General features: G+C 44.6%; 2 protein-coding genes across 2 annotated transcripts in view; one reads left to right on the top strand and one right to left on the bottom strand.

The window, feature by feature from the left end:
- Positions 1 to 26,322, top strand: part of T265_00379 (hypothetical protein) — a gene marked incomplete at both ends in the record, with an annotated part of 38,780 nt that overhangs the window by 5,480 nt on the left and 6,978 nt on the right. Inside the window, 9 exons of the mRNA XM_009164124.1 lie at positions 4,689 to 4,762; positions 8,861 to 9,021; positions 9,725 to 9,807; positions 10,208 to 10,258; positions 12,501 to 12,721; positions 15,740 to 16,265; positions 19,394 to 19,436; positions 20,301 to 20,491; positions 22,317 to 22,625. Of these exons, the coding sequence (XP_009162388.1) occupies positions 4,689 to 4,762; positions 8,861 to 9,021; positions 9,725 to 9,807; positions 10,208 to 10,258; positions 12,501 to 12,721; positions 15,740 to 16,265; positions 19,394 to 19,436; positions 20,301 to 20,491; positions 22,317 to 22,625 (1,659 nt within the window). The remainder of the gene's footprint in view (positions 1 to 4,688; positions 4,763 to 8,860; positions 9,022 to 9,724; positions 9,808 to 10,207; positions 10,259 to 12,500; positions 12,722 to 15,739; positions 16,266 to 19,393; positions 19,437 to 20,300; positions 20,492 to 22,316; positions 22,626 to 26,322) is intronic.
- On the bottom strand, positions 15,000 to 15,242 carry T265_00380 (hypothetical protein; the record flags this gene model as incomplete). Its single annotated transcript, XM_009164125.1, has 1 exon — positions 15,000 to 15,242. The coding sequence occupies one exon, from the start codon at positions 15,240 to 15,242 to the stop codon at positions 15,000 to 15,002; it is 243 nt and encodes an 80-aa protein (XP_009162389.1).

Below are 26,322 nucleotides of genomic sequence, written 5' to 3'. Positions count from 1 at the left end.
TTAGTGAAGCCATCAAGAATTGGAAAGGAGTGACTATCTTGGACAAACAGAAATGCCTCAACCAGTGGGCCAAATGCTTCAAACAACAGTTATCGTGGCCACCAGCTTGCACTCATCTGGAGCCCACAACAGACGCAGAACCCTGGGCGATGAACGTGGAACCCCCTAAGGCCTTGAAGGTTTATGACTGCATTTGTCTCTTCGAGCGTCACCAAGCTCCTGGTCCGGATGACCTCCCACACGCATCGTTCAAATTGAAGTCCTCAGTCAGCGCTCCCTGATCTGTTTGCTTGCATTTTGGCAAAGGAAACTCCTATACAGCTGCGGCAGTCACGGGGGGATCAGCTTGACCCCGGTCATAACGATGCTGTTGGCGTGAATTGTGCTTCGTCGCCATATGGTGGCTCTAGAGTAGCAAGCAGGATTCCGGCTTGGTTTGGGTTGTGTTGAATAAATCTTCGCACACCATCAGGCAATAGAACAACGTCATACGTATAAAAGACTCAGTTTCAGTATTCCAAGTTGCATTTAACTCGGTTGACACGATTACTCGTCAAGCAGTGCCTCGGAAGTTTGTGAACATAATGAGTTCTTTGTATTCTCAGACTTTCGGGCGTATGGTAGTACACAGAGATCTCTTCAAAAACTTCCGTACATAACGCCCTGTCCGTCAGAAGTGCCCATTTTCTCCATTCCTGTTTTATTCCATGATCAGTGAGATAATGGGACAAACTTTGGGAGCTCTTCAAAGCCTTGGTGTTCAAATAACCTCTGACGAAAGCCTGTCGGTCTAGGGTATGCAGATTACATCGTTCCGGTCTTTGAAAATGTGTTCTTAGATGAACTGACCAAAGTCATCCCATACTTTGAAATGCATTTTGTTCTCACAAAGCGCAAGGTTATGCTCCTGGACATGCAGTCGTTTGACCTGGCAGACGGGTATGAAAGCGAACGAAAAGCCCGGGTGCTATCGGTGCTACTAACCTTCCAGGATGGAGACCGCGTGGTCCCCATTGCGCCTGGTTATAGACGCTGCGAGATATGGCTGCTAATCAATGTCAGTGGGGCTCTTGATTTCAGTTTCTATCCAGATTGCCTGATTTCCTGTCGGGAGGTGTTGGCATCCCGGAGTGATTGGTGGGCTGCTGATAAGTCCATTTCCCATCCATTTCTATCCTTTCCTTCGCAACATGGTTCACAAATAAATCATGGTTGTGCGGCAGCGAAGCATCACTGATGAACAATGATATTATGTTGTTGATAGTGATGATATACCGAATATCATGACACAAGTTTTGTCGTGAATGTCAGCGATTACAGAATCTTTTGAGCGGGGAAATTTTACGGGATCGAAATTATGCAACACCGCTCAGTGAGAACAATACCACACAATATGCTCCTATCGTTCCTCATCGTTAGGTCAGTTCACAACACAGAATATCGATACGACCACTTTTACATTGCATGATTATGGAGTTATCTGCATATTACGTAGAGATAAAAACACCAAAAAGCCGGTTGAATTCGAGTCAGGAACCCATCTGTCAGTAGCCTGCATATTAGGCTCTGAGTTCATAAACGTCCTTAGGGGTACAATGTCGTCGTCGCACTCTCCCCAGCGGTAGCTCGAATTGACGTTATCTTGTCTGGACTAGTTTGGTGTTTACGGCGTCCAAAATTTAGCCAGAACAATATTAGACCATGGTCAGCACATATATTCAAAATGCATCACTGTCTCTTCTGTATCTGTCAAGATCGTGGATCGTTGGACCGGCATTCGATGAAACTTGCTGCTTTCGCTAAGATGCTGAATCTTTTGGCGGTGTGACTGTGTATCTCAGCAACCCACTTAGCTCTACCAGAGGATTTCCGTGCAGCATCCATAGGCAGTCAATGAATGGAGGTCTGACCAACACAGTCTCCTGGCTTCCCAGATTGGAGGTTGGGGACAAGCGTGGAAACCTGTTGCTGAAAAGTTGGACTATCGCGCTAGGTATTACCAAACCACTACAAACCACTGACGATCTCCATCCGATAGACGATGGTGCACTTCTGAAGCTCGAGTACGAGATCCAAGTTTCACAGCTGAGTTTCGGGTACTTACCCTGTCTTGACGGTATCGACTGTAAACTGTAGGCGATTCCTCAACTTCTATCAGTATCTGAATAATTGACCGGGTCTGTTAGGGACATCGAACCAGAAGTACTGAGATAAGCTACATGGTTCTAGGAGAAGGGAAACTCAGTCACGACAAATGAGGTACTCATGCATCACAATTTACGCTGGTTAGGACATGTGTTTTAGTGGTTAATTTTATCTCCCACGCTCTCACACTCTATGATGACCGAAATTGTAGTAGCTAGGAACAACATATCTTTGGTACATGGGTTTACCCGATAAAACGAACTTAACCGAGCGCAAGTCAACTGCTGCAACATGCTGCGCGGATATCCATGTAGCTCCCAGCTACTAGCTACCGACGATGGGGATGGAGATCATAATATGCCCTAGATAAGACGCACAAATAGACTGTTACAGCCATAGGGGTATAAGCTTCATGCTTGTCAGAGCACGGCTATTGATTTCAATATCACTGCATCATTTAAATCCGAGAAGTGGAATGCACATTCGAGAGCGCCAGCTATGATTTCGTCCAAGTTGAATAAGTTGGTCATATATTCACAAGTTTCAGATGTTTGAACGCCACCACACACTACCGAACAATAGTCGCGGTTTTTCACGACTTCAAAGCAGCCTTTGGCTCCGCGGTTTGATCAGTTATTCGACGTACACGTGACCAAACAGGAATACCTTTGGAGTTTCCAAGAACACTTCGTGTCAAAGTCAACAAATAACTAGTGAGGTTCAGCAAGGACGCCTTCTCCTTCCAGGTTTAATTTTTTCGTCATCATCGCTGGATCGGGGATCATCATATCAAAATCACATTCAGAGAAAGGTTAGTGGACTTCGGCTCCGAATCCGATCCCGGCATCCTGACTGCCCCCGTCTAGGCTTGGGCAGCTTTCGTGCTGTATTAGGTGGCACAACAGATACTGAAAGGATGCAACAGCTGGACGAATAATATCCTCTTCTTACTACGCAGTCATCCCTCGTCATTTGATCAACAACATCATTTCAATCGACAGCATAACATCATTGTTCATCAGTGATGCTTCGCTGCCGCACAACCATGTTGTGAACCTTTATTGTGAAGGAAAGGATAAAAGCTGATGGGGAATGAACTTAGCAGCAGCCTACCACAATCATTCCGAGGTGCCAACACCTCCCGACACCCAATCAGGCAACCTGGATAGAAACAAATCACGAGTTCCACTCACATTGATTACCAATCGTATCTTGCAGCATCTCCAACCAGGTGCAGTGAGGACCACGCGGTCCAGACTTTTCGTTCGCTTTCATACCCGTCTCCCAGCTCAAACATTGCCCACCGCTCTGCTTGCACCACTCTGAATTGGGGATAAAAAACGGTACTCTCTTCGAGAAACGATGGTTCGGCATACACAGTACGTGGCATAACCCACACAGCTTCTGGTGCTGGAACATTCTTCAATGGAAGTCTCCGTTGCACAACCGAAAACTCGCTTTCTACTTGCTTCATTACGGATTCTCCTACACACGCTATGGTTGAGACAACGGTCGTTGGTGACCTAAAGACGTCTCAGTTCAGGTGTTCGAGCGAGCCAAGTTTCACAGCCATACGACAAAACGACTCGTACTGTAGCCCGGTACAGCTCAGCTGAATTCCCAGCTTCGACCAGCGCGTCAGTCGCCTAACCACGTACTGGGGTGCATACCGAACCCCTGGTCGACATCTGCCTTTATCCAGGCTCTCGAAATGGTACTCGCAGCGACTTTTGAAAGGATTTTGGACGATTTTTCAGTGACGTTAAAATTTTAGAAATCATTGTATGCAATACTGCGAACTCTCCGCGTTGCAGCTTCAACAGTTTCTTCTAGTGAGAGGGCTCAATTTGGTGAATTAGTGTGTCTGAACACTGCCTTGCTTGCCAAGCTCTTCTGCATCAATCTTCTTGGCATCCGTCTGCTATGTTGTCGGTGTGGCCTGTCAACCTCCCAACGATATTATGCAGCTAGACGACATATCTAATCGGCGTCCTCAGCTAACACTCCTAGCCATTCTCCATTACCAGCGGATCCCCAGCCACGCCATGCAATTGGGCTGTCGATTGTATGCTGAGGGAGGTGTTCAATCTTCTTACGACCATGTGCACAAAAATTTTGCCTTGAACTTTCGTTTTCCCGTAAGTCGACTACGAAGAGCCATCTGAATCAGCTTGTTCGGTTTGTAGTACTTTTCATTATTCTCACCACGAGGAACATCCTGTGGGTCAATTGCTGTAATCAGACCCAAAGACCTTTTCCTAAAGTTCAAAACAGTATTTTGTCCGTCACTACCTGGTATGCGGTTCCCTGTAGAGCGTCCATATCTCCCAGGAGAGCCGCAACCCCAAATCTTTGTGGTGCTTTCTCTTATGGGATTACTGTGTCAGCAGTAGCAATACATGTCCAGAAAAAGCGTTTAGGCACAATACATAACTACCGGCAGCACATAATTCAAACAACTTGGTCCTTATCTCGACTAGTGTGTAATTTGCGTCGGTTTCTCTTGGATTAGCTTTTGACAGCCATCTCCTCTTAATTTACAGCTGATTTCGGATTTGCTCGCTGGTTACAGGACGGCATGATGGCGGTTACAATGTGTGGTTCCCCGATGTACATGGTGAGTTGAAATTAGCTACCCCTTACCTTTTGTCAGTGAGCACAGGTGGTCTTCATGGTTGCATGAAGACTAACAAAACGCCTCAAATAAATTAAGTCAAAGTTTGTCTTCCATCTAACATCCGTTTGTCCTGCGTGCTTAAATTCCACAAGTATACCATTCCAGGGTCCTGTGATGGGAACCCGTTTGTAGGTAACAAATGGACACAGTTTTCTGATTACTGTGAGAATGCGGAATCACAGTTCGCTGATAAGATTGTCATGTTTCGATGTCATGCGAAAGTTATGTGCAAATTATTATCGTAGAGGCTGAAGTCGTGTTTGATTGTCTGCAGGACAACGATCTTACAGCGTAATCCGTCTCCATGGGACTCCGTATGTCTCCGCGTCTGAGACAATGTCGTGGAGCAGATTCTTTTCTTCAACTAACGCGATTATTTGAACAAGCTTTTAAAATCAGTGAGCTCGGGTTGTTGCTTTTACCAGACCCTTAAGTATTGGACTTTGGCCTTCTCAACGATAATTCGAGGCACCTACCACTTTTGTAGAGCATAGACCAAGTGGTTTGAATCGGTAAACTTCACTGACGACTTATACAGCACTTTCCAAAGCATATCAGTGGTATTTTATGGGTGGTGTAGTCCCAGGTTGACAAAATATACATTCCACACCGTCAGAAATGACGAGCGCTATCTCATCTGTGTTTGGGAAGATTACGTATACAGTCACCCCCAAATTCTCTCTAACTCTTGAATCGCCCACTTGCCACTGGGGTAAGTGAGGATACCTCAACTCTAATTATGTTAGTTTGTACTTCCTACTAATTAGACAGCATTTGAGCATACAGATTGAACAACTAGCAGATGATGTGTTCCCCACACCATAGAGCTCGAGATGGCCCAGTGGTTAAGGCGCGAACTTACTGACCGGAAGTTCCATAGTTCGAACCACCATCTCGACCGCTCCTGTCTAGGCTTAGGCAACCTGATGGTATCTTTGTCCTTACGCTTTCTTCGGGTGGTGCAGCAGCTAGGTACCGAAAGGTTGCCACAGCTGGACCATGTTATGTATGTATGGTTTCCACTGGCAGGGTTACTTCGCATTTTCGAGTGGACGTATCTCACTTGGGCTCACACCGTGTCCTGTGATAATTCGTAGGTTTTTGCCTGTATTCTATTCGATTTGTGGCCACAAAAGTGATGAAGTTGGTTTTGAAGCCTTCGATGGTGGCTGCTAGATGGAAGGTCAAACCATTTGAATCACCACCATCCTAACAACTACTGAATGAGCTGAGGGTTTTCGTAAGCGATTTTAGCTTTTGCACACTGGGAATATGTGCCACATTTGTGTCGGTTGTTTGTGAACTACGAATCCTTCCACTCATACCACGTTGTATATCGTTCGGCTGTACCACTCTCTCAATGCCCAGCTTCTCTGCCACGAGACGGAAATCTGAGACACTACCAGATTGCTCAAGCTAGACAGGAGCTGTCGAGATGCACCGATCGGGTTCGAACCATGGACCTTTCTGTCATTAAATGCGCTTGTTAAACACCGAGCTGTCTCTGACACCCACGTTATGTATGATCTTCACTAATTCTGGTGGACCATAACAGGGGGGGACCGTCGTAATCATCTAGTTCTTGAGATCAGTCAATGAACTGGGTTGGCACTACTAAAGGGGCGATAGACAACTTGGATTCAAGACAGTTTCTACTGTATGCTATCGATCCTAGCGTACATTCCCAACAATTACTTTTCTTGGATTACTGTCATTTGCGGAGCAAACCGTTCCATCCACAGGAAGTGATCTCATCACGGAGATGTTCACTTTGTGTGTCATCCACACGACAAATGGAGTTCATTAACTGAAGTATTAAATGACGGCGAGATGTTCTGATACCGTGATTTGGCAACAGTGCCATTCAACACAAACTCATGTCTTAAGTGCTCAGTTGATTAGCATTCACAAACTATTTTGAAGGCCCAACTTGAAGCTGCTTTCATTGTGGTCTGTCAAAATGCCGAGACGTGCCACTTGTTCGCCTTCCTGTACTGTTAGCAAAACTGTCGACGTATTTACCATTTCGAGTATTGATTTACTCATCTGTCCAGTCGTGTCTATAATTCGATTGATGAGCTTAGTACATTTGTTGACGGAATACCTAGTTCTCATCGCTGTTAGTGGTGTGAACCGAAATTCCCTGCACATTCGAAGTGTTAGATGCATATGGTTGTGATTACGCTCGTACATGGAAGGCATGTTCTCTGTTTGTTCCTACGCTAATAGCTATTGTTGTGTATTGAAAATTTGCGAGTGTGTAGGCAGCTGGCTGCTAATGCACTGACCATACCAATACCAGCTATAAATAGTGAATCAATCTCTTGCATCTTAAAAGTCAGCAGGAGCATCATGTTGATGGATATGTTCTAAGGGGCCTGTTGGTTTCCCGTACTCGTGATTGATGTTAAAGTAGAACGTGAACTTGTGGCACCGGAGGTGCTTACTGGTAGGCTGGGAACCCTGCAGGACACCGGATGTAATCGTTGCTTATTGCGTTCGTATCACTTAATCCAGTTGGGTTAAAAGGTTCGTCACATTTGTTGTCTGTGTCCTGCCTTGTTCAGGTCTATCCTGCAGGTTGATCAAGGTATTACATAAGCGCCTTCCAGGCCTTTCTATGTGTGTACGTCCATCATGATACAGACCTTGACAAATGTACTCGTTTGCGTGTCAATTTTGTTGTCACGAGAAACTCAACTGAATCTCTTGCTTATGATATTCTTCAACTGATTGTGCTGCACAGAGTTGGCCACATGTTTCAGTTGACACGATATTCGAGACATCGCAGTATATTTTCATGAAAGGAGACTACTCAAAAGGTTGCTGAAAGCTCTTCGACATCCCACGACCGATTTCGCTCTTCTTTGGGCTCATCAGGTAATCGCTAATTTCGTATAGTTTGGGTTCAAGAAGGGCGTAAGGTTGACGGAAACTCGGGGACTGCGTCTACTTGATGAACCTTAAGAAGGGCGAAAACGGTCACGGGCTGTCGAAGAGCTTCCAGAAACTTTGTGGGTAGCTTCCCTTCAATAAACAGACCTGCTCGTTTACACTGGGACCATCCGCGGCACGTCCGATTTTTTTGACATTTGGTATCTACTGTGGCTAATGGTCTATAGCGAATATTCGAACCGATTGTTATGACAGCGGAGCATCATTTTTGAACATTCATGTTGCGCTATCGATATTGACACTCAGTCCGACCACCCCGGGAAGGAGAATGACTACTGTGCTTTTTCGGGAGACAGATTCCGAGTTATTTTTGTGGCCATCTGTCAGTTCCCTGACATGCAACACATTCCAACTAAAAGCGTGTTATATGGAGCAGTCGAATGTGAAACGGATCCTTCTCGATGTGTTGTTGCATCCCTAAACTCCACTTTCCTCATCGAGATAAACTGTTTTGGGTTATGCTGAAATCTTAGTTTGCGTGATGCACTTTACATCCATTGATTAGATTGTTATATCTGGAAGTTCACCTGCACATGTCCCTCCACAGTGGAATTTGTTTTCAGCACTGGGTTAAACTAATGTATTGCGTCACCATCTTTTTATTTGGAATATTTATCCATTTGTTTCCATAGAGACTTGGATGTCAAGTTATAAGACGGCTTTTGGGGTGACGCCATCTGCTTTGCGTTGTCCAAAGTGAATCAACAGCAGACACGTGAGGTCACAGTCCATGTGTTCTAAGTTGTTCAGGATCCCCCAAAACCAATCACTAGGACAGACACACTATCCGTAACGATGAACGCCCAAACTTAACCTCACCTTCCAGTCTAATTTCTTAAGCGGAGTTTTCCGGCCTGTATGAGCTTAAGGGCAGTTACTTCAGTGGAACATTGCTGAAATTAGGTTGAGGGAGCTTTCAGCGAAGGAAACATTTGATTGAGAACACTGCAGAATCTAAGAGTTAGGATAAGGCTAATTTGTTGATAAAGCACATTGTCGACGAATAATTTCGATGACACTTCCACTGTTTGTTCTAATGACTAACAGTTCCCGGCGTCTTTCATTTTGTCCGTGTGTTTCCAGGCGCCAGAAGTACTCATGTGCCGTGAGTATGATGCACGCGCAGATATCTGGAGCATGGGTGTTATCCTGTACCAGTGTCTCACTGGCAAGGCCCCGTTCTTCGCCAACAACCCGGAACAACTGAAGAATATTTATAGCAGAACGCCCAACTTACGACCACAGTGAGTTGATTTCGACGTTTCGACACCATTCTCAGGTGTATCCAACAAAAGGTTAGCACTCAACCACCAACCCACCGCTACGCACTACTACGCTCCACAATAACGCACTGATGATGGTGATGAGACGTTTGCAATCAAGTTGCCAGCTCAGCGAACAAGCCAACGACCACACTCAGATATTTCGTCCGATAATCTTTTACGAACGCTGCAGACCCTTTCATGTACACTCTAAATCACCAAACAGTTTGGGGCTTAACAGCTTGTCGACTGGTTGCGTAAGGACTGAACGATCTAGAATCAGTGGTTTTAGGATAACGAAACACGAGTAGTCAACTCTTCATGAGGAACTGACATCACTGAACCATTTTTGTACAGACCCGAACTAAAGTTGAGCTGTCAATTTTTGAGTTGATTGAATTTGTGAAACCTTCAAAACCACATTTCTTCACGACAGCTGTTATCTATACTGTGTGTATTTCCCAACATATTTAACATACATTGTGTACCTTGCGGTGTTGCGCTTGTTAATAGATGGACCTGGACATTTGTCCCCTTTTTTCAAATTCCGGTAATCCCTGTTCAATACTAAGTCTCTAGAAAGAGCTCCAGAATTCCCATTTCATGATTCGTCTCTTGAATATTTCATGTTTTTTTCCTATCCTTTATGAGGACGTCCCCGCCCACTATTCCATGTACTTTTTAGAATACCGGCTACAACAAGTGATCCACTTCGCCGACTATTGTTGCACATGTTGATTCGTGAACCAAGAGACAGAATTGACTTTGGTAAGCTGCCACTGAGTTCCGCTTTTTGGTTCTTTCAACTGTTCCTCCTGCACCTCATCAAAACAGAAAGTTGTCGCTTTCTTATATCTGAGATTACATTGAACATTGACTTACTGAAACATCAGGTGTGTAATCGAACATGTTCCTTTTTCAGCTGATATATATTTGGACCTCTCTCCCGATCGCACACCTGAACCCTTTAGCTTCTCACACTGGCTTTCTTGCTTTGTTAGTTGACTGTTGGGTCAGCATGCGGGGACTTCATCTTTCGATCTCATTGTTTTATTTTGCTCCACCGTCATCATCCTTTGTTATCCGTGTCTGATTCAGTAACTGGACCTTTGTACTTACTTTAATTTCTGTTCTTTGTGTTATGTTCTTCCGTTGTTTTCCTTTCCAGCGCATTTCCTCGAACATCCGTTCCTGCATCCAGGACGCCGAGACTCCACGGGTAAGTGCTGCATATCACCTAGATTCGTTGTTACGACACCATATCGCCTCCTTGTTTTCGACAAATACACTCATTTGCCTATCAATTTGCTCTTCAAGAGAGACAACTGAATCTCCCGTTTATGACATTAATATACTAAACGTGTTGCACAAAGGCCGCTTCATGTTTCAGTTGGTACGATTTTCCATGTATCGCAGTATATTTTCAGAAAGAAAACTACGATCATTGTTTTATCCAGTGTTGTTGGCTAAAACTTCTGTTCTCGCACTGTTAAGGCGAGCGACTAGTTCCTCACCGGATAGTCCACAAAATGGCTAATAAAGATTGCTTTGTCTTGTTTTATATCTGTTTCTTTATCAAAGAGTACTGAGTCGAATGTAAAACATCAGACTTCGACAACCTAATCATCCTTCCGAATGATCTTTTTCCCTACAGGACTTTTTTACTACAGATTTCTATGGCTGCAGTACCGTTCGATCAAAACTGTACTTTTCTTAAGAGTTATGTTTATGTGGTATTTTCGTTGTGGTAGCTTTCGTTTGTTTCAGGTATGCAGTATGGATTCGCTGAAATATTTTAGGGACTCACTTATAACTGGCGTTAGTCTGAGGAGATTCCCAATTCCGGTGTTTGTTCTGAAGCGGTACGTATTTGCTGACAGAGCATACGGCCCATAAGGTTGTTGGAAACTCTTCCACAGCCTACTACAAGTTTTGTCTTCCTTGGGGCTCAGGTGGTAGTCGTGGTTGTCGAGTTTCCGCTAACCTTATCTATATGAACACCATATTGCGGGCGCTTGGTGAAGTGCACTCATTTGCAAATTACGCTGTCTGGCGATTTGATGTGCACTTCTCACCTGCATACTGCAAAGTGCTGCCGTAAGACTGGTTAGAAGCGAAACGAAGTTTCATGCTTACATCGAAGTAATCGTAGTTGCATCAGTGTCTGTGTATACGGCCCAGTTGTTGGAAACTCTTCCACAGCCTACTACAAGTTTTGTCTTCCTTGGGGCTCAGGTGGTAGTCGTGGTTGTCGAGTTTCCGCTAACCTTATCTATATGAACACCATATTGCGGGCGCTTGGTGAAGTGCACTCATTTGCAAATTACGCTGTCTGGCGATTTGATGTGCACTTCTCACCTGCATACTGCAAAGTGCTGCCGTAAGACTGGTTAGAAGCGAAACGAAGTTTCATGCTTACATCGAAGTAATCGTAGTTGCATCAGTGTCTGTGTTAGAGCTAAAGACGATATTCCCATCGGGATGGCCAGAACGGTTTTCACTACCCAAAGATGCATCAAGTGTCCTAGCCGAGAGCTCTGTACGGATAGACTCTTTCCTCTGATTTTGTACACCAAGTTGCCTTCCGATTTCCAGTCTTTTCGGTGTTGAGAAATACCCAACAAACGAATCAAATAACTTCGCTTCGGACCTTCATTCACACTTGATGAAGTAATTTCAAGATTCTTAATTTTTTAGCGCCTTGTTCGCTTGTGGGTCCTTTGTCCGGCTCGCTGAAAGTTGGTGCTCATAGAGAAGACAAACACCAAAAGTATTCATTCACACCCAGTTAGTCTCTCTACTTTCGCACATCCACCTTGGTGGAATTGAAATTTGATTTGCAGATTCAGGTTTCCATCCTAGCTTTTGACCAAGAAAATGCATGAAGCTGCTTGTTCGACGGATAACTTTGGTAGACTGCTGCTGCTCATCTCTTCTCGTAAATATTCTTTTGAGTCAGTGTTTTACTGTTTTCCCAAAATACCTGGATACCCTCATTTCGATCATTTGCGGATATGTCGTCTGTATCGAACTTACTCGAGCTTATGCGTGAAGTGGTGTCGTTCATACATACGTTGAGGGGCGTAGTTGAAGTACCTAACGCTGTCAACCACCTATTCATATTGTAATGATGTGTCAACCCGCAGATCAGCTCAACTGATGACATCACTTGCATGCGTTTCGTGCGAGGAAGCTTATGTTCAAACTACCTAATATTAAACACTTTTGAAATTATCGGCTTGTTCAGTCGTTCAGTGGTAACCGTGCGCATTTTTGTCTTATGTCGTATTGCGTGGTCGCCCCAGCCATCCGTTTGAACGCTCAAATAGTTCTTTGATATTGTCAACCGTGTCATTTATCTTGCTCATTCTACTTCGGTTTCCTTTTGTCAATCCACTTTGCGTATACCTCTTCAATTCGGCTCGATTCAATGAATTTTTTTGATTGTTTTTATCCGTCAGTGTCCGCCAAGCCTGGGTTGAAAGGACAGGTCCCACAAACTGGACCGAACAGAATCCGAAGAGAACAGTTACCGTTCAGTTCTTGTTCTCCTGTTACTGGCAATACCCCGGCGATGTCACCAGGACAAGGTACCAGAACAGATGCATTTTATATCGACCCTCGAAAAGCGCCGCTCACACAGGAGCGGATGAAACAGGGTATTCCTCCTAACATCCGAAAAGTAAGTGTTTAGCTGCTTCCGGGCGAAAAATGTCATCTAAATGTCAGAGTATCGATTTCCTATGTTGGCCTTCTGTTGTAGTAAAAACTAGCCATTGACGAAGAATTCAGGATATCTTTCTTCAGCTTTCTGTCTCGCCTATACCACTCACTATTTCGTTGTCTGGATGAACGTCTGTTCGGTACCCACGTTTTGACAGTTCTAGATGTGATAGTTTTTTTGTCACAATCTCCGTTTCCTTATGTTGTTGAACATAAAACCTAACACCGGTATCAATGAGAGTCCCGTGATCTTCACTTGAAATTCACTGTCAGTTGCTTGAAGATTTTCCTGATTTTGCTTGGCTCACGATTTGTCACGTGCACACCCACTATCTTTGTACCGTTTGTTGCGGATCGTTTTCATCATATGCCACTTTAGGGCTGCAATTGTTTTCTTACGAATACTCTTCCCTAATTCAACGTTTCGTTCCTTCATTCCCTTCCGGAGCGACGATTCGCTTTCACCTGAATCACCAGGCCAATCGTTCGAATCAGTATATCGTACTGGTATCTTGGTGGCAGGTTGTATCAGTCGAGTTTAATTGCGCCCCATTGATGTCACGCACTCTGGCCTTTTAGCTGTAGTCAAGTAGTAATTGTACTTAATAGTAGTATCTAGTAAGTACTAAGTACTAGTACTTGGTAGTCATACTTAAATCCAATCACCAACGATAACTACCTGTATATTTCCTGTTATGTTCAAAAGAAGTGCGTTTTTCTTGACGGAACACTACTAAGGTTGCTGGAATATCGTACTTACTGAAAATTGAGGTGGCATATTCAGTTGAAGAATATCGTAAACAAGATTTTCAGCTGAAACTCTGTTGAATCCTCCGTTAACTCCAGCTTGTTTCGTAAACGAGTCTAGTTTCATGATTGTATTTTGTTTTATTGTCTTTTTATTTAAACCGAACACGTACACCATTGTCTACTTGTGGATTCTTTTCAATAGGGTAGGGCCTGTTTACTAATGTGCAAACTTCCCTAATTCAAGCTTGAATACGTCATGATTTCGATGGGAAGATTTTTACGCGCCTCACGTGAGTGCGAAGTAGACAACTTTTATCAAGACAACGTGGTTTACAATCGAACACCACTGTTTTCTGATTATGTACAAAGCAGCTATAATTGTGCTACGCCCAATAGACAGGAGCAAGCCCGTCGCCCAGGTATTATTATCCCGTCGAACTACGTTATCCCGAATACGGACGCTGAAGAAGAATTTTTTCTGCTGGTCATGCCGAATTCAATTGCGAACCTTGGATAAAGAAAAAGCCCACAGGAAGTAATACGTTGGAAGCCAATAACTGGGGTGCACGTTTGTTGCAAATTATGGTGAAGTGGATTATAATTGCTGGAGCAGTGTGGCACTCTTGTTATTTCCAAGCCTATAAGATTGAATCGTCTATGACTCCATAGTCCTTCCCTTTATAGCTCTTTTTCACGGTGAATTAGACGACCAGAGGGTCGTACTGAATCGCCGGAATAAAAACTTATTGGCACAGAGCAGTGGCTGACCAAACGTATGTTGTGTTTGTGTTTGATTTTTCAAATAGGGCTTCCAAGTCCAATATCACTTGCCAGCCAGTTGGGGCTGTGCTATCCTGTTAATAGTTGTTCTTGGTTCCCGAACAATAATAACCTAGCGATATTTCTCCATTGGCCGATTCAAACAAGTGAATTTCATGTTCATCCCAGTTGCTCGTCACAGACGTGACATATGCATCGCATTTTTTTAGAATGTTGTCATATGATCACTTTATACCGATCGATAAAATGATCAGCTGATCTGAAGCCCCAGTTGGTTCACGTGCTTACATCACTAGTCGTAATAGTGAAAAGAATCATTCCTCTCATGAATTTATCTCTGATCGTAGTTTTATGCCAACGCATTTGTCAGTCTTAAGACGTCCTTAAGACGTTCTTAAGACGTCCTTGTTTATCAAGCAAAGTGGTCGACCAAATGTTATCCCTCGAACCGCCATACTTTCGGAGATAACTCGTCCTTTCTTATGGGGACTGTATCCAGGGCCTTCTTTGAGCATAGCTAATATTTGGCGCATTGTTGTGTGATTAGAAGTTTCATCCAAAAGTACCATAATGCCTTCGTTCTCATTTAAACTTTACCAAATGGACCTGTACCACTTACTGGTGACCACATAAAAGCCTTTCACCTACTTGAACTGTCTCAGGTGAAAACGAACCTTCATTGGCAGGTCCTCAATCCAATTTTCATGTCAATGTTTGTACGACTTCTGACTGAGGAAGTCCGATGCCAACCCTACTTGTCCGAACACTGTCCAGTCCCGTTCAAAACGACCCTGGTGACCCGGAATTCCTGTCCGGCGGACATCCGGTACGACCAGGACAGTACGGGCCTTCATTTGGATGCGCATTTCTAATGGCTCAAACATGTGTATCTTCGGACGTGATTTTCCGGTCGCATATGGCTTAGTAGATTTAACACGCGCACCTTCCATGTTAGATGTCTGGGGGGTACACCCCGCGTGATTTAAGGACATCTCTTGTTCTCATAATGGCGAAACTCGAGTTTGGTGCGACCCAACCAAAATAATAGCGTCAGCCCCAAAGGTGGACTGTTCAGGTGTGAGTGATATGCATTCTCAGTATGAAGGCCTTGATCAGCCAACTCAGTCATGTTGGCAGATACCATCTTCTGGTTTATGGGCCCCGGCCGGAGACACTAGGGTCAAAACCACCTGCTGTGACCCCGTTTTTCGGTGGCCAAATGTGACTGAACCTTTATTGGTTCTAACCTACCTCATCGGTATTCATTTCCTAACTGTTCAATCTCCACTACTTTGACTGCCCCTAACTGTGATAGTCGGCTTACATAACATTGTTTCTTTACCTAGATCAGTTGTTTCAACACATTGTTCATCCATCTGAAAGCGTGTTTAGTCTCATTGTTCTCACTTTATCAGAATCAGGGACCACGGCTGTAACTCCTGTCTAGGTAGAAGAAGTTAGTCCTGAGATATCTTTTTTGGTCGCTTTCTTCCGCCCCATACTTGGCGTATTCTATTCTTCCATTCTTCATTACTCCTACCAGGCTCCAGACTCACTACCGCCATCCAATATGGAATTTTTACGTCTAACGCAAACACCGGCCTACCATGACCCAACTGCTATGCATCCAGTGGGTTCCCTCGTTGACGAGTTGGATGATGAAATGTCACGAACTACAGTGGACGACTATATTGAAGATGAATTAGACACTTCCGCTCTGCCTCTTGAACCGGTTCCATATTCATTACCCACCCCGGAATCGTTTCGTCCTTCAGGTGTCCAGCCTCCAACAGCACCACCAGTACCATCTCGCGGCAGTTCAGTTCTACGAATCCCAAATGTAACGCGTAATGTTCCGGCGGCGCAACTCAACCAAGATCGCAATTTGCCGTATGTGCTACAACCTGTGGGAGAAGCTGAACCAGACGAACCACATCTGGATGATTTCATCATTGTGAATCCTAATGGATCAGGTAAAGTCGATTTACAAAACAGTTCGGGCTGTGAGGAGGTCTTAATATGGATTGTCTGGATTACCTATACTGCTGCCATAGGATTTTTGATTAATTCAACCATAGGTTGAAATCTATGCAACGGAGTTTGAGACCCCTGGGTTCCTCTCATTCCCATATTTTTACAAGCGTTCCTTGTTTGAGCTGTGACAACCACTCCCATGCTCATGACAGGTAATTAAGTTCACTTCTTAGCGTGCATTTAATGGACACTGGATCTCAACGCGGTCACTTGCACTCCTTGGGGCGTGATGATACATCGCCTCGGGTACAACAAAGTCCAGTTATAATGTTGATTAAATATCAGTTTACATACTGTTCAGTAAACCGTGGCCGAAAGTCGGTCGGGATATTGAAAAATGGTATCAGAACTTCGGCTTAAATCCAGAACCAGCTTCTTAACTAAGTAACGGAATATTTTCAACAACCATTTGGTTCTCTACATCTGTGTCCACCCTTCATTCCACTAACTCAACTCGAGTTGTCGTCGTCGACTTTATAATCACTGTTCTTTCCGCTTTGAGATGCCATTGATTTACATAGCCAGATGATTCATATCCGCGTTTTTCAGAGGCCGGTCTGCAGGTTCTGATTAAATCACGTTATCCCATCCAATTCAGGAATGAGAATGCATTCCAAATAACTGGAACTGAATTTGCGTATTCCCGAAAGTATCAGAAATTATTGTAACTGCTGTTGCGGTGTCAACCCTATCCGTGCCCACTGGCTTCATAGTGCAAATGCTTGAGCTGTGCCCAGCAATCGAGATCTCCCTCGATGACAGATAGTTTCACTCTTCTATAAAAACTGTTCAGCTGTGGCACTCTTTCGGTGCCTAACTGCCATGCCACCAGAAGGGAGCACGAGGGCTGGTATATTGCCAGGTTGCCCAAGCCTAGACAGGGGAAATCGAGAGGCAGAGGTCGGATTCGAACCACGGACCCTGCGGTCAGTAATTTCGCGCTCTGACCACTTGGACCATCTCGCCCCCTCTCTGCTATACACACTGGGCTGGAGGTAATGCCGTCGAGGTTTACAAATACTCGTTCATTTGCCAACTTCGTATTCGTTTTCTTGTTTCGACAAGAATGGTGTTCGTCTTTTTGGTTGGTTTACCGGGGGACAGCCACTTCAGGTGGTAAAAGTTTACCAAAAGGCTGTATGTATCATTCATGCTTCCCGTTAAAGATCACAATGAACCTTCTGTATGCTATACGCAATTACTGAGGTTCTTCAGAGTAGCCCTGTCTCCGCTTTTTGTTCATTGTCGTCATTGGTGTCACCATAAACCGTGCACTCAAAACGACATGAATTCAGGTGTCAAATCGATATCTGAAGATTATGCGGAAGATATCGTTTTATTATTTGATGATCACTTACCTGCATATTGCACTTCGAACAGAACGCCGCAACTAGTCGTTTTTTTCGGTATGCGTTCATCTTTGATGCCATAATTAAATCTCACTGGAGCCCAACGCCCACGTATGAAAAGTAACGGTGGGGGCATCTTTAATACTCGTTGACATTGGTCTCTTAAATCCGGAGACCCCAAACGCCGTCAAACATTCTACCGTCAGTGTCTTTGTAGTCTAGAGGGCTATCTAGCTGCGACGTATACGCGGCAGAATGGTGCGTTGCGTAACCCAGTACTTGGCACTATGTTGAAATTGCTAGGTTGGCATGTAAATACCTGCAAGTTAACGCAGATGTGTAGTGTACAAAGCCATCACCTATCAAAGGAAGCGTTGCTTTCTATTCCAAACCCCCTTTCTGGAAACGTTTACGAGATATGCGCCATGATACGGCAACGCGAAGTAAGAGCAACTTGCCACACATGAGATCTTTACATTTTCCTGACCAAGGTTCAAATGATTCTGGTTACAGTTACTGGGCCACCTGATAGGACGTCCCACTTAACTTATTCCAGTGGAGCATCTGTTGTCACTTCCTAGTCGAACTATCTGGGGAAAGTTTGTCATGCTCTAGGTGTTTTGGAGGGTCCTAAGAATGTTTGGTCAACCCAGTTCGTGATGCTTTCCTTCCCCAATACTGTTTGAAGGAAGAGTGAGCTATTCAATCCAGAAACCTCTGAAGCCCCTAAAAAAGCGTTCAAACAAACGGTTTTTACACTCCTTATGGGTCTATCCAGCCGTCATTCACAAAAGTCCACTTCAAAGTGATAAATAGCTAGACAGCCTTACTACTACTTCTGAACTTCAACCGTCTGTGTGAATGCTCGTAGACAGCCCTGGGCACACATTAGGTGGGCGAGAAAATCTGGAACATTCAGTCTGACCGTAGGTGCTCTCACCTCGTTTTGTCACCTCGTGACCTGTCCACATCTAGTCCATGGGAAACTGGGATCTGTGGAAGGAACGTCCCATTGGGACATAGTGGATGGATGTGTGCGGCAGGTCCTTCAAACTTAAGGCGCTTCATGCCGTTTTCTGTAGCAGTCAATTCATTAACCATTGGTAGTTTACAAGTGAACCTGGCGCCGCCCCCTAACCGATGATTTGCTATAAGGTCACCGGTTCTCAGACGTTTTCAGGCTCTTTAGTTCTTCGGATCGGATAGCTGCCTACCCCGCCAGCTCTCTCTCTTACCAAAGTCCAGTGTAATATCCGGAAAACCATTGATAGTCGTTCAGCTGTAACACCCTTTCAGTGCCTAGCACGTAAGCTGAGCCACTGCCAGGTCGCCCAAGCCTATACACGGAAAGCCGAGAGGCAGTGTTTGGGTTCGAACCACGGATCTTCCGGTTAGTAAATTCGCGCTTTAACTAATTAGCCATCTCGCCTACAATCGTAACAGGTAGAAATAACTCTTCATTTTGTCTCATTGGGCTTCAGTACTAGTGTAGTTCGGCAGCTCAATATAAGCTCTTTTGAGCCTTCGTTTTTCTCCTTTTCGGTCCTGGTTTTTTCGAGTCAGGTGTAGTTTGTTTACACTTTTTCTTTATCAGTCAGAATCACTTTATGTGCCTCCCGTTTTTTAATATTTCGTCCTCACCAACTCATACCGATATTACTGCGCACAGTTCTGGCAAATAAATCTGTTTTTCTTATCTCCTCTCGTTCTTTAACCAGTAGACCCTTTTCCTCGCAACTTGCGGCCTCCATCCGAAACAGGGTACGTTCGCATTTCCGCTTTATAATGGCACACCCTGCTCATCTACTGTTTCTTAGCTAACCCTAAGCGTACCAGTACTGGCAACTTGGTATATAGTAGTTAGCCTCGAAATCACCTCGAGCCTCACATTAAAACTATTGTCGTGAATTTGATGGGAAGCAATATGTAAGATAGTGGTACCAATGTATTCTAGAAATAAACCCGTACTTTTTCACTGCGTGGCTACGGTTTTGTCAGACGCGAGTGTCTGACAAACACTGTCCACTTTTCAACTACCACACGGACAGTTTTAGGTGCCCACCTCGCTGTAAAAATTGAAAGGCGAGTGCAATAAGTGGCGTGCTGTCTTCGAAGGCAAATCTTAACCAACGGGATGTGTTTTGTCTCATGTTCGAACTTTTCGGATAAGTGTGGTTTCACGGTCCAACATAACTCGGTTACACTCCATCTACTTGTGGGTCACGCTATATCGACATCATTCATCTGTGAAGTCCTTTCACTATATAGCCATCTAACTGTCAAGTTATCAAAACCTAGACAGAAGCCTTGGAAAAAAGCACGATATTTCGGGCCATTTCGAACTCGAATAGCACAATTAATCAGTGGTCCGTTAACTTCATAACTTCGGCCGAAATCTTTTGTTTCCGAGTAGCACGAAACGTAGATTAATGATGCGGCCGTAAGTTGGCTGTTTTGTAAATCCAAAATATAATCATATATGTAGCTGCCACCTCCCTCACAATTCCTGGATGAAACCTCTAGACTTTCTGAGTTCGTTTGAATATCCAAACAATTCAGCTCAGAACGTCCTACTGTATGCATATTTATGTTGCGCCTTACCGAATAGTTTTTCATGTGTTTTAGGACCTGTCCCATGAGCACTGTGGGTCGAATTGTCGCAAATCCAGCAGCTTACCGCGCCAGTCACCCTCGTGTGCCGGTCACGCAATCACCGTTACCTGATGTAGCCACAACTAGTCCCGCTAACCAGCGGCGCCCTAGTATGCTACGAGAGAATCGAACTCACACACCCGCTTGGTTACAAACAGAGGCAAGTTTTCGTGTTTTACAGCATTTAAGAATGTTCTAGTCTCTCACTATGGAACAACATTTCTTAATGACGGTTTTACAGGAATATGACAGGTTATTTGCTGAATTCCAATCGATGTAAAACCCGGTCCCCCTACCTAAACGCAAACCGTCTTGCCGATTTTCGAATTAATCGCATGAATTCACTTTCCAAAACCAATATCTGAAAAGACTTCTTATGTTTCACTTCTTACGTAGAAGTAGATGTACTTCACCAACTACGAAGTGGAATTCCAGCCCAATGGAAATACGAACATCCTAGATGCATAGCATATCTTATTCACCCGATTGTTCTCAATAATAGCGAAACAGTTGTTCCGGTCTGTTTTTATGTTAACATTAGAGTTTAAGGAAGTCAGATGAATAAGCTTCAGTCGATGCTAGCCTGGATTTGCACTCCACACATTTCCGATAGGGGGTATCAATCGTCTTACAGCGATGCAGTTGTTTTCTGGGCTAAACCGGAACTAGTACAGGTGTTGTGATAGCGCCCAACTCTCAAATCTGAAAACATTATATTTGTTCAATTCACTGTTCCAATTGGTGTCTGTCAAATCGCTTACCAAGTCACCCGTCGATCAATGGTGTGGTTTTGTTTACGGACCATTGTGATAGTCCAAGAGATCAAATCTAGTTTAAAAAACTTTTCGACGTAATCCACCGGGTTCCCGGTCAAACTTCGCAGGTTGTTTGTGCTGCGAAATCGGACAGGTTTTGTAGCATCAAGTTGTTTTGTCCTTAACAGAGGTAAATGGAACAGCAATTCTGTGCTGCTGCAGTCACGGTCTTCAGCATTCCGACACATGATCACCGAACGTGATTTTACTTCCTTGATACTGTGTAAAGGGGTCCAGTACGTGCCACTTCCACAGAACTGGCTCATTTGCATCAGTACCTGAATAGTCGCATTCCTTATTCAGCTAGTTTTCCCGAGCAATGTGGAGGGGGCTTGCTTCTGGATTGGAAATTCTCATGTCCTACAGCTTTACTGCTGAGAGTACTACGCTTAACTTTTTGCCTTAGTCTTTGCCTTTAGTCTCATCATTATCAGCTGTAAGAACCGCTACAGTGGTGGTAGCTGCCACAGTTTCGCTCTCCGATGATTTGGGGAGGTGGGATAGGTAGCTGCGCATTGGTGGCGGGAGCGGATAAATTTGTGCGTAAATACAACCCTGTGCTTTTACCACATATTTCCGCAGTCATCTGACACCGAAGTTTTCATTGTATTGTCGTTCTTTGAAAATAAGTTACTTCGTGACCGTGACCATGCGATTGGTGCACGCATGGCGTATTGTGTAGACTGTGCTTAGGCGTGTATTTGTTCTTATCGCTCACAACAACCTAATGGCTGATAAAAAATTTACACGTAGAGCGCAGGGTCGCCGTCACTGTTGAAAACAAGTACGTGTGGATCCACCTCGCTACATTCGTGCGTATTGAAACCCAATGTTTGTTCGATTAAGATACCGAAGAAAAAGCATATCTAAGGATACCGAGTAACTATTTGGTCATTTGTGCGCAACTCACAAGTGGAAAGCTACTCTGCGGACTGTACTTTTGAAGCAATTTTAATGCAGTAGCCATGACGGCCGTAGTTAATAAGATAGGTGCCTATTTCTGACGGTTCACTTCGTCTTCGTGTACTTGAAATTCGCCAGCTGACGATACATATATGCTTACCTATGCATTGTGTCTGCAAGTGCCACAGTTTTGTCCTGCTAGTGCTGTTTTTTCACTACAACTTTCGCGCGCATCATTCCTGTCCACACTTTTTATTCGGTGTTCTTCCAGCCGGAACCCAAGAGGCCGTCTCCAACATCTGCAGAAAGTACGTCTACATATCTGTTAATTACATAGCAGACTACCCTAAACGCCACCCTGTTCCTAGTGCACGTGCCCTTATTATATTACCTGATACCGATGTTTATCACGACAGTCTTCTTCCCTTTGTCGCAGAGCTCAACCGACCTCGGTTTCCTGTGGCAACGGGGCATCTGGATACCACCGCAGGAGAGCCCAGTGTCAGTGCACAATCTCCACTGTATACAGTAACTAATCCAACAGAAGTCCGCCCCCGCACAACCGGTCACCTCCCCACTGGTACGTTCATGTTACTCGCGTCTATCGGTATGATGGTATCCCATTTCACCGATAGACTCTTTTAGTGTTTTCGTTTTGAAGCAACCACATACCCCACGTGTTATATTTCTGATTTCTGCTAGCTCACACATCTTGTAGGCAATCCACTCTTTCGTACTTTGAACCATCGCAGCTTAGAGTTTCTTGGGTAGGTGATGAGACGCTTTTCGGGCACAGCTACACTCATTCGGTGTTCCGCCCTTTTCAATGAAGACATTGTAAAATGCGTTATGCTCTTCTGTGGAGATCCCTTCACTTTATGCTTGTTGTGATTACTTGTGGTCGCAGTAAACGTGCACAGATTCACAGTAGTCTCCAACCAGCATGCTGATTCTCCTTGCATGGGAGAGCTATTCCCGTGTGTCTTATTATACGACCCCCCGCAGACAGCAATTCCGCTCGAGAAAACGCTTGACCGAAAACCAGCTTATGCAAATAGTGCTAACTGTGGATTGCTCTGGTCATCCAAAATCTTCTGTCTCATACCAAGCACATAACTTTGTTGATACGAAAACAACCGTGTGACCTGTGTAGTCCATCCCTCACTGATTAAAGGGGATACTCTTATCCGACCTAGTTCTTCTGGGCCGCGCCTAGTCACCACTAGTCTGCATTAAGTTTTCTCCATAACTCGTTTACGCTGTTGGTATGACTCCCTAGAAACGAAGAAAACCTCGATTCCACGTCATTCCGCTGGCACTACTGAGTGTATTCCGTTAGATTGGAATCAGTTCACCAACGTGGGTGGATTATCTAATAGCCAAATCCCTTTAGAATAAAACCCAACCTTTGTCCATCCACCTCCCTTTTTTCCACCTTCCACTCACAGCGCCCTCCGGTACTCGAAGAACATTGATTTGTAGGAGTGAACAAACGTACGACTGGACGGAATGTGCCATAAATTGATGGTGACAATAGTCACTTTTGATGGTGTGTATCTTACCACTCGGTTAGACATCCTTGCCACCATGTAGTACTATCTGTGCAGACGGTGAAATCCACTCAACACTAAGCGCTAAGAGCTAAGATAATTCAGAAGCTTTCCAAAATGAAAACCCCTTGAGAGTGCATCCTTGGTTGAAACACAAGAGATTGTTGTGAACTATTCTCTCCGCGCACGCCTTTCATTATTATTCAACTCTCGTCCAGAACATTTTCCACCCTCACCACTATTTTGTGCTTGCAATCGTAGACGCACCTTGAAACGATGTAAATCGATGGCAAAAGACTCAGTAGCACTGAACGGTTATCTAATCCCTGGATGAAATCTGCGATTGCTTGGTAAGGTGGAATTTTGACACCTTCCAGTACAGGACTTCATTCCACGTGATCTGATGTTGACTGGCTCCTTAATCACACCTCAAAGCAAGACCCATGTGACCCTTAGTCAAACTTTGGATAGTTCACATTTGATTGCCTCTTTAACTCTACCTTTGGAATGGCCAGTCTGAACTAATCTCACGTAGTCACACGTCCACTTTGAGTGGTTTTCGCGTGACGATCACCGATTGAGAAAAATGGCGGCCAACAAGCGTCTGAGATGAAAGGGAGGGTGGCGGTTGCTCTGGTTTACTTCAGTGTCTCTTTTCATCTACACTGCGTTTAAGTAGACCTTGTATTTCAAGCGTTAGAACTTGTTTGGGTTGACGGTACACTTACAGGTCCCCCACTTCGTGTGGTTTACATTCTCCCCACTAACTGAGTAATGTGAGTCGCAGGACATGAAATATAACTCTGGGCTGCTTATCACGTTCATGTGCTTGGCACTTCTACCTAATCCGAACGCAAGTACCGTTTGATTCGACTAAAGTGATTTCACGTCATTTTGTCACCGAACAACATGCATCCAAACTGGGCGCCCCACAAGAGGTTCGCTCCTTGACTACGCCCATGCATCTAGCGGGCCTATTGTAGTCCGACGGGAGCCTGAAGCTCCTGTATGGAAGAAGTAAAGTCATCCCTTCATTGAAAATTCAATAAAGTACACCTCAATTCATAGGTCCTCCGGTTGTGTCTCACCTAGAAATCGAAGCGACAACTCAGCTGAGGTTAAGGCACCATTTTTCGAATCACAGGTGCGTGCCTCCACCCCACTCTGGTCTTTGGACTTTAGAGGCCTGACTGGACCCAGAAATTGATGATTCCTGAGTTCCTCCCCCACCGTCACCTGCTGGAAGTGTGTCACATCAAACAGTTTGATTTAATTTCCCCTTCTGGATTAATTTGCTTGTTGGTTTGTTCGCCGAAATTGGTGGTTGAATTGCTTTGTACCGGAGCATCGGATTACCCTTACTACTTCTAGTTCAATTTCTTCTCGAACTGTGTCAGCTACTGACTTCGAAACCGCGGAATAGATTTGACGGACGTGTATGAGCGAACACACATTTTGTTATTAGGTAAGGCCCTACTTGGAGTTATGCAGCCGATGAGAAATTTTTCCTCGTTAGTAATGCGAAAAGGCTTGGGAAGATGTTGGAAAATCTGAAATGGTGCTAATGTTCAATGCAGCTGTATCGTAGCAGATCTCTTCAGTTTTGTTATCCCCACCTCGTGCACTGATGTGAATGGATGTACGTTCCTGATTGATTTGCTGCCACCACGTTTGTTTGCTCCATGAGCGAACAGCTTTTTCACGTCGATGTTTAATACTGTCCCTTTTTTATACATAAAAAATCGCCGATAGGTACAACGTAAACGCCACACTGTGTGCTCTCTGAGGTACCACTCCGTAGCAAGCGCCCTCAGCGCATGCGTTGGAACGCAATGTTGCGTGCAAATTCCGTTGAGTCCATGGAAAAGGCCGGCTAACTGCAACGGGTCCTTTGTGACAAGGCCTGCTGTATCCCTGTCAACCATTGGCGAATGTTACCTGGATCGTGTGGTGGCTTCATGCCGGTTTAGGGAGCTTGGTGAAAACCCGGGAAGTTTGCCCACTCTATTGATGGACTGAGATCCAATTGACACGATCGATGAATCTGGGAGCAGAGCAGAGTAAAAGTGTTACAGTCAGCCTTAGCTGGAACCACTTAAACGCAACTTAAGGGGCTTTGCGACAACGGCAACCCCCAAGAGTAGCCCGTTTTATCTGGCAGTGTTTGACCGAGTACGGATAGTAATGCTGTATGGGTAGTGCGGTTTCAATGTCTGAATTGGTTCAACACTATCACCTATAGAGTGCGCCCAGAAATGGGAATACTTTTTTGCGGTATATCGATACACCAGCAGAGTAGACAACATGGACAACGTATTACTGCGGGGGGGGGCTCCTTTCCTATGAGGTTCCTCACGAAGCNCCAGGTAAGGGAAAAAAGTGCACATCTTACTTGTGGGGGGGGGGGGGCTCCTTTCCTATGAGGTTCCTCACGAAGCAGGCTAGGAATTTAAAGGAATTATGCTAAAAACTACCCTGGCACTGTAACGCAAAACAACTTGAGCTGCAGGATCATACGGAAGTATTGAGTTTGAGGGCTTGATTATCCGTGTCAGTTATAGTAATTGAAATGGGGTAACTTGAAAATTAGACATTTGCTACTCAGCTAATGTGGAAAATTTGTTGATATTATTGTTGTCTTACGTCAAAGAGAACCAACGATTTATAATGCAATTCCAATGGCCCACGTCGTCCCTTTTTTGAGAAAATCAGGTAGTTGAGAAAGGT

This window comes from Opisthorchis viverrini, assembly GCF_000715545.1.
Source record: "Opisthorchis viverrini unplaced genomic scaffold opera_v5_3, whole genome shotgun sequence".
NCBI classification, from domain to species: domain Eukaryota; kingdom Metazoa; phylum Platyhelminthes; class Trematoda; order Opisthorchiida; family Opisthorchiidae; genus Opisthorchis; species Opisthorchis viverrini.
The sequence above is the reverse complement of the archived record's forward strand: the minus strand, read 5'-3'. Positions and strand labels throughout refer to the sequence as shown.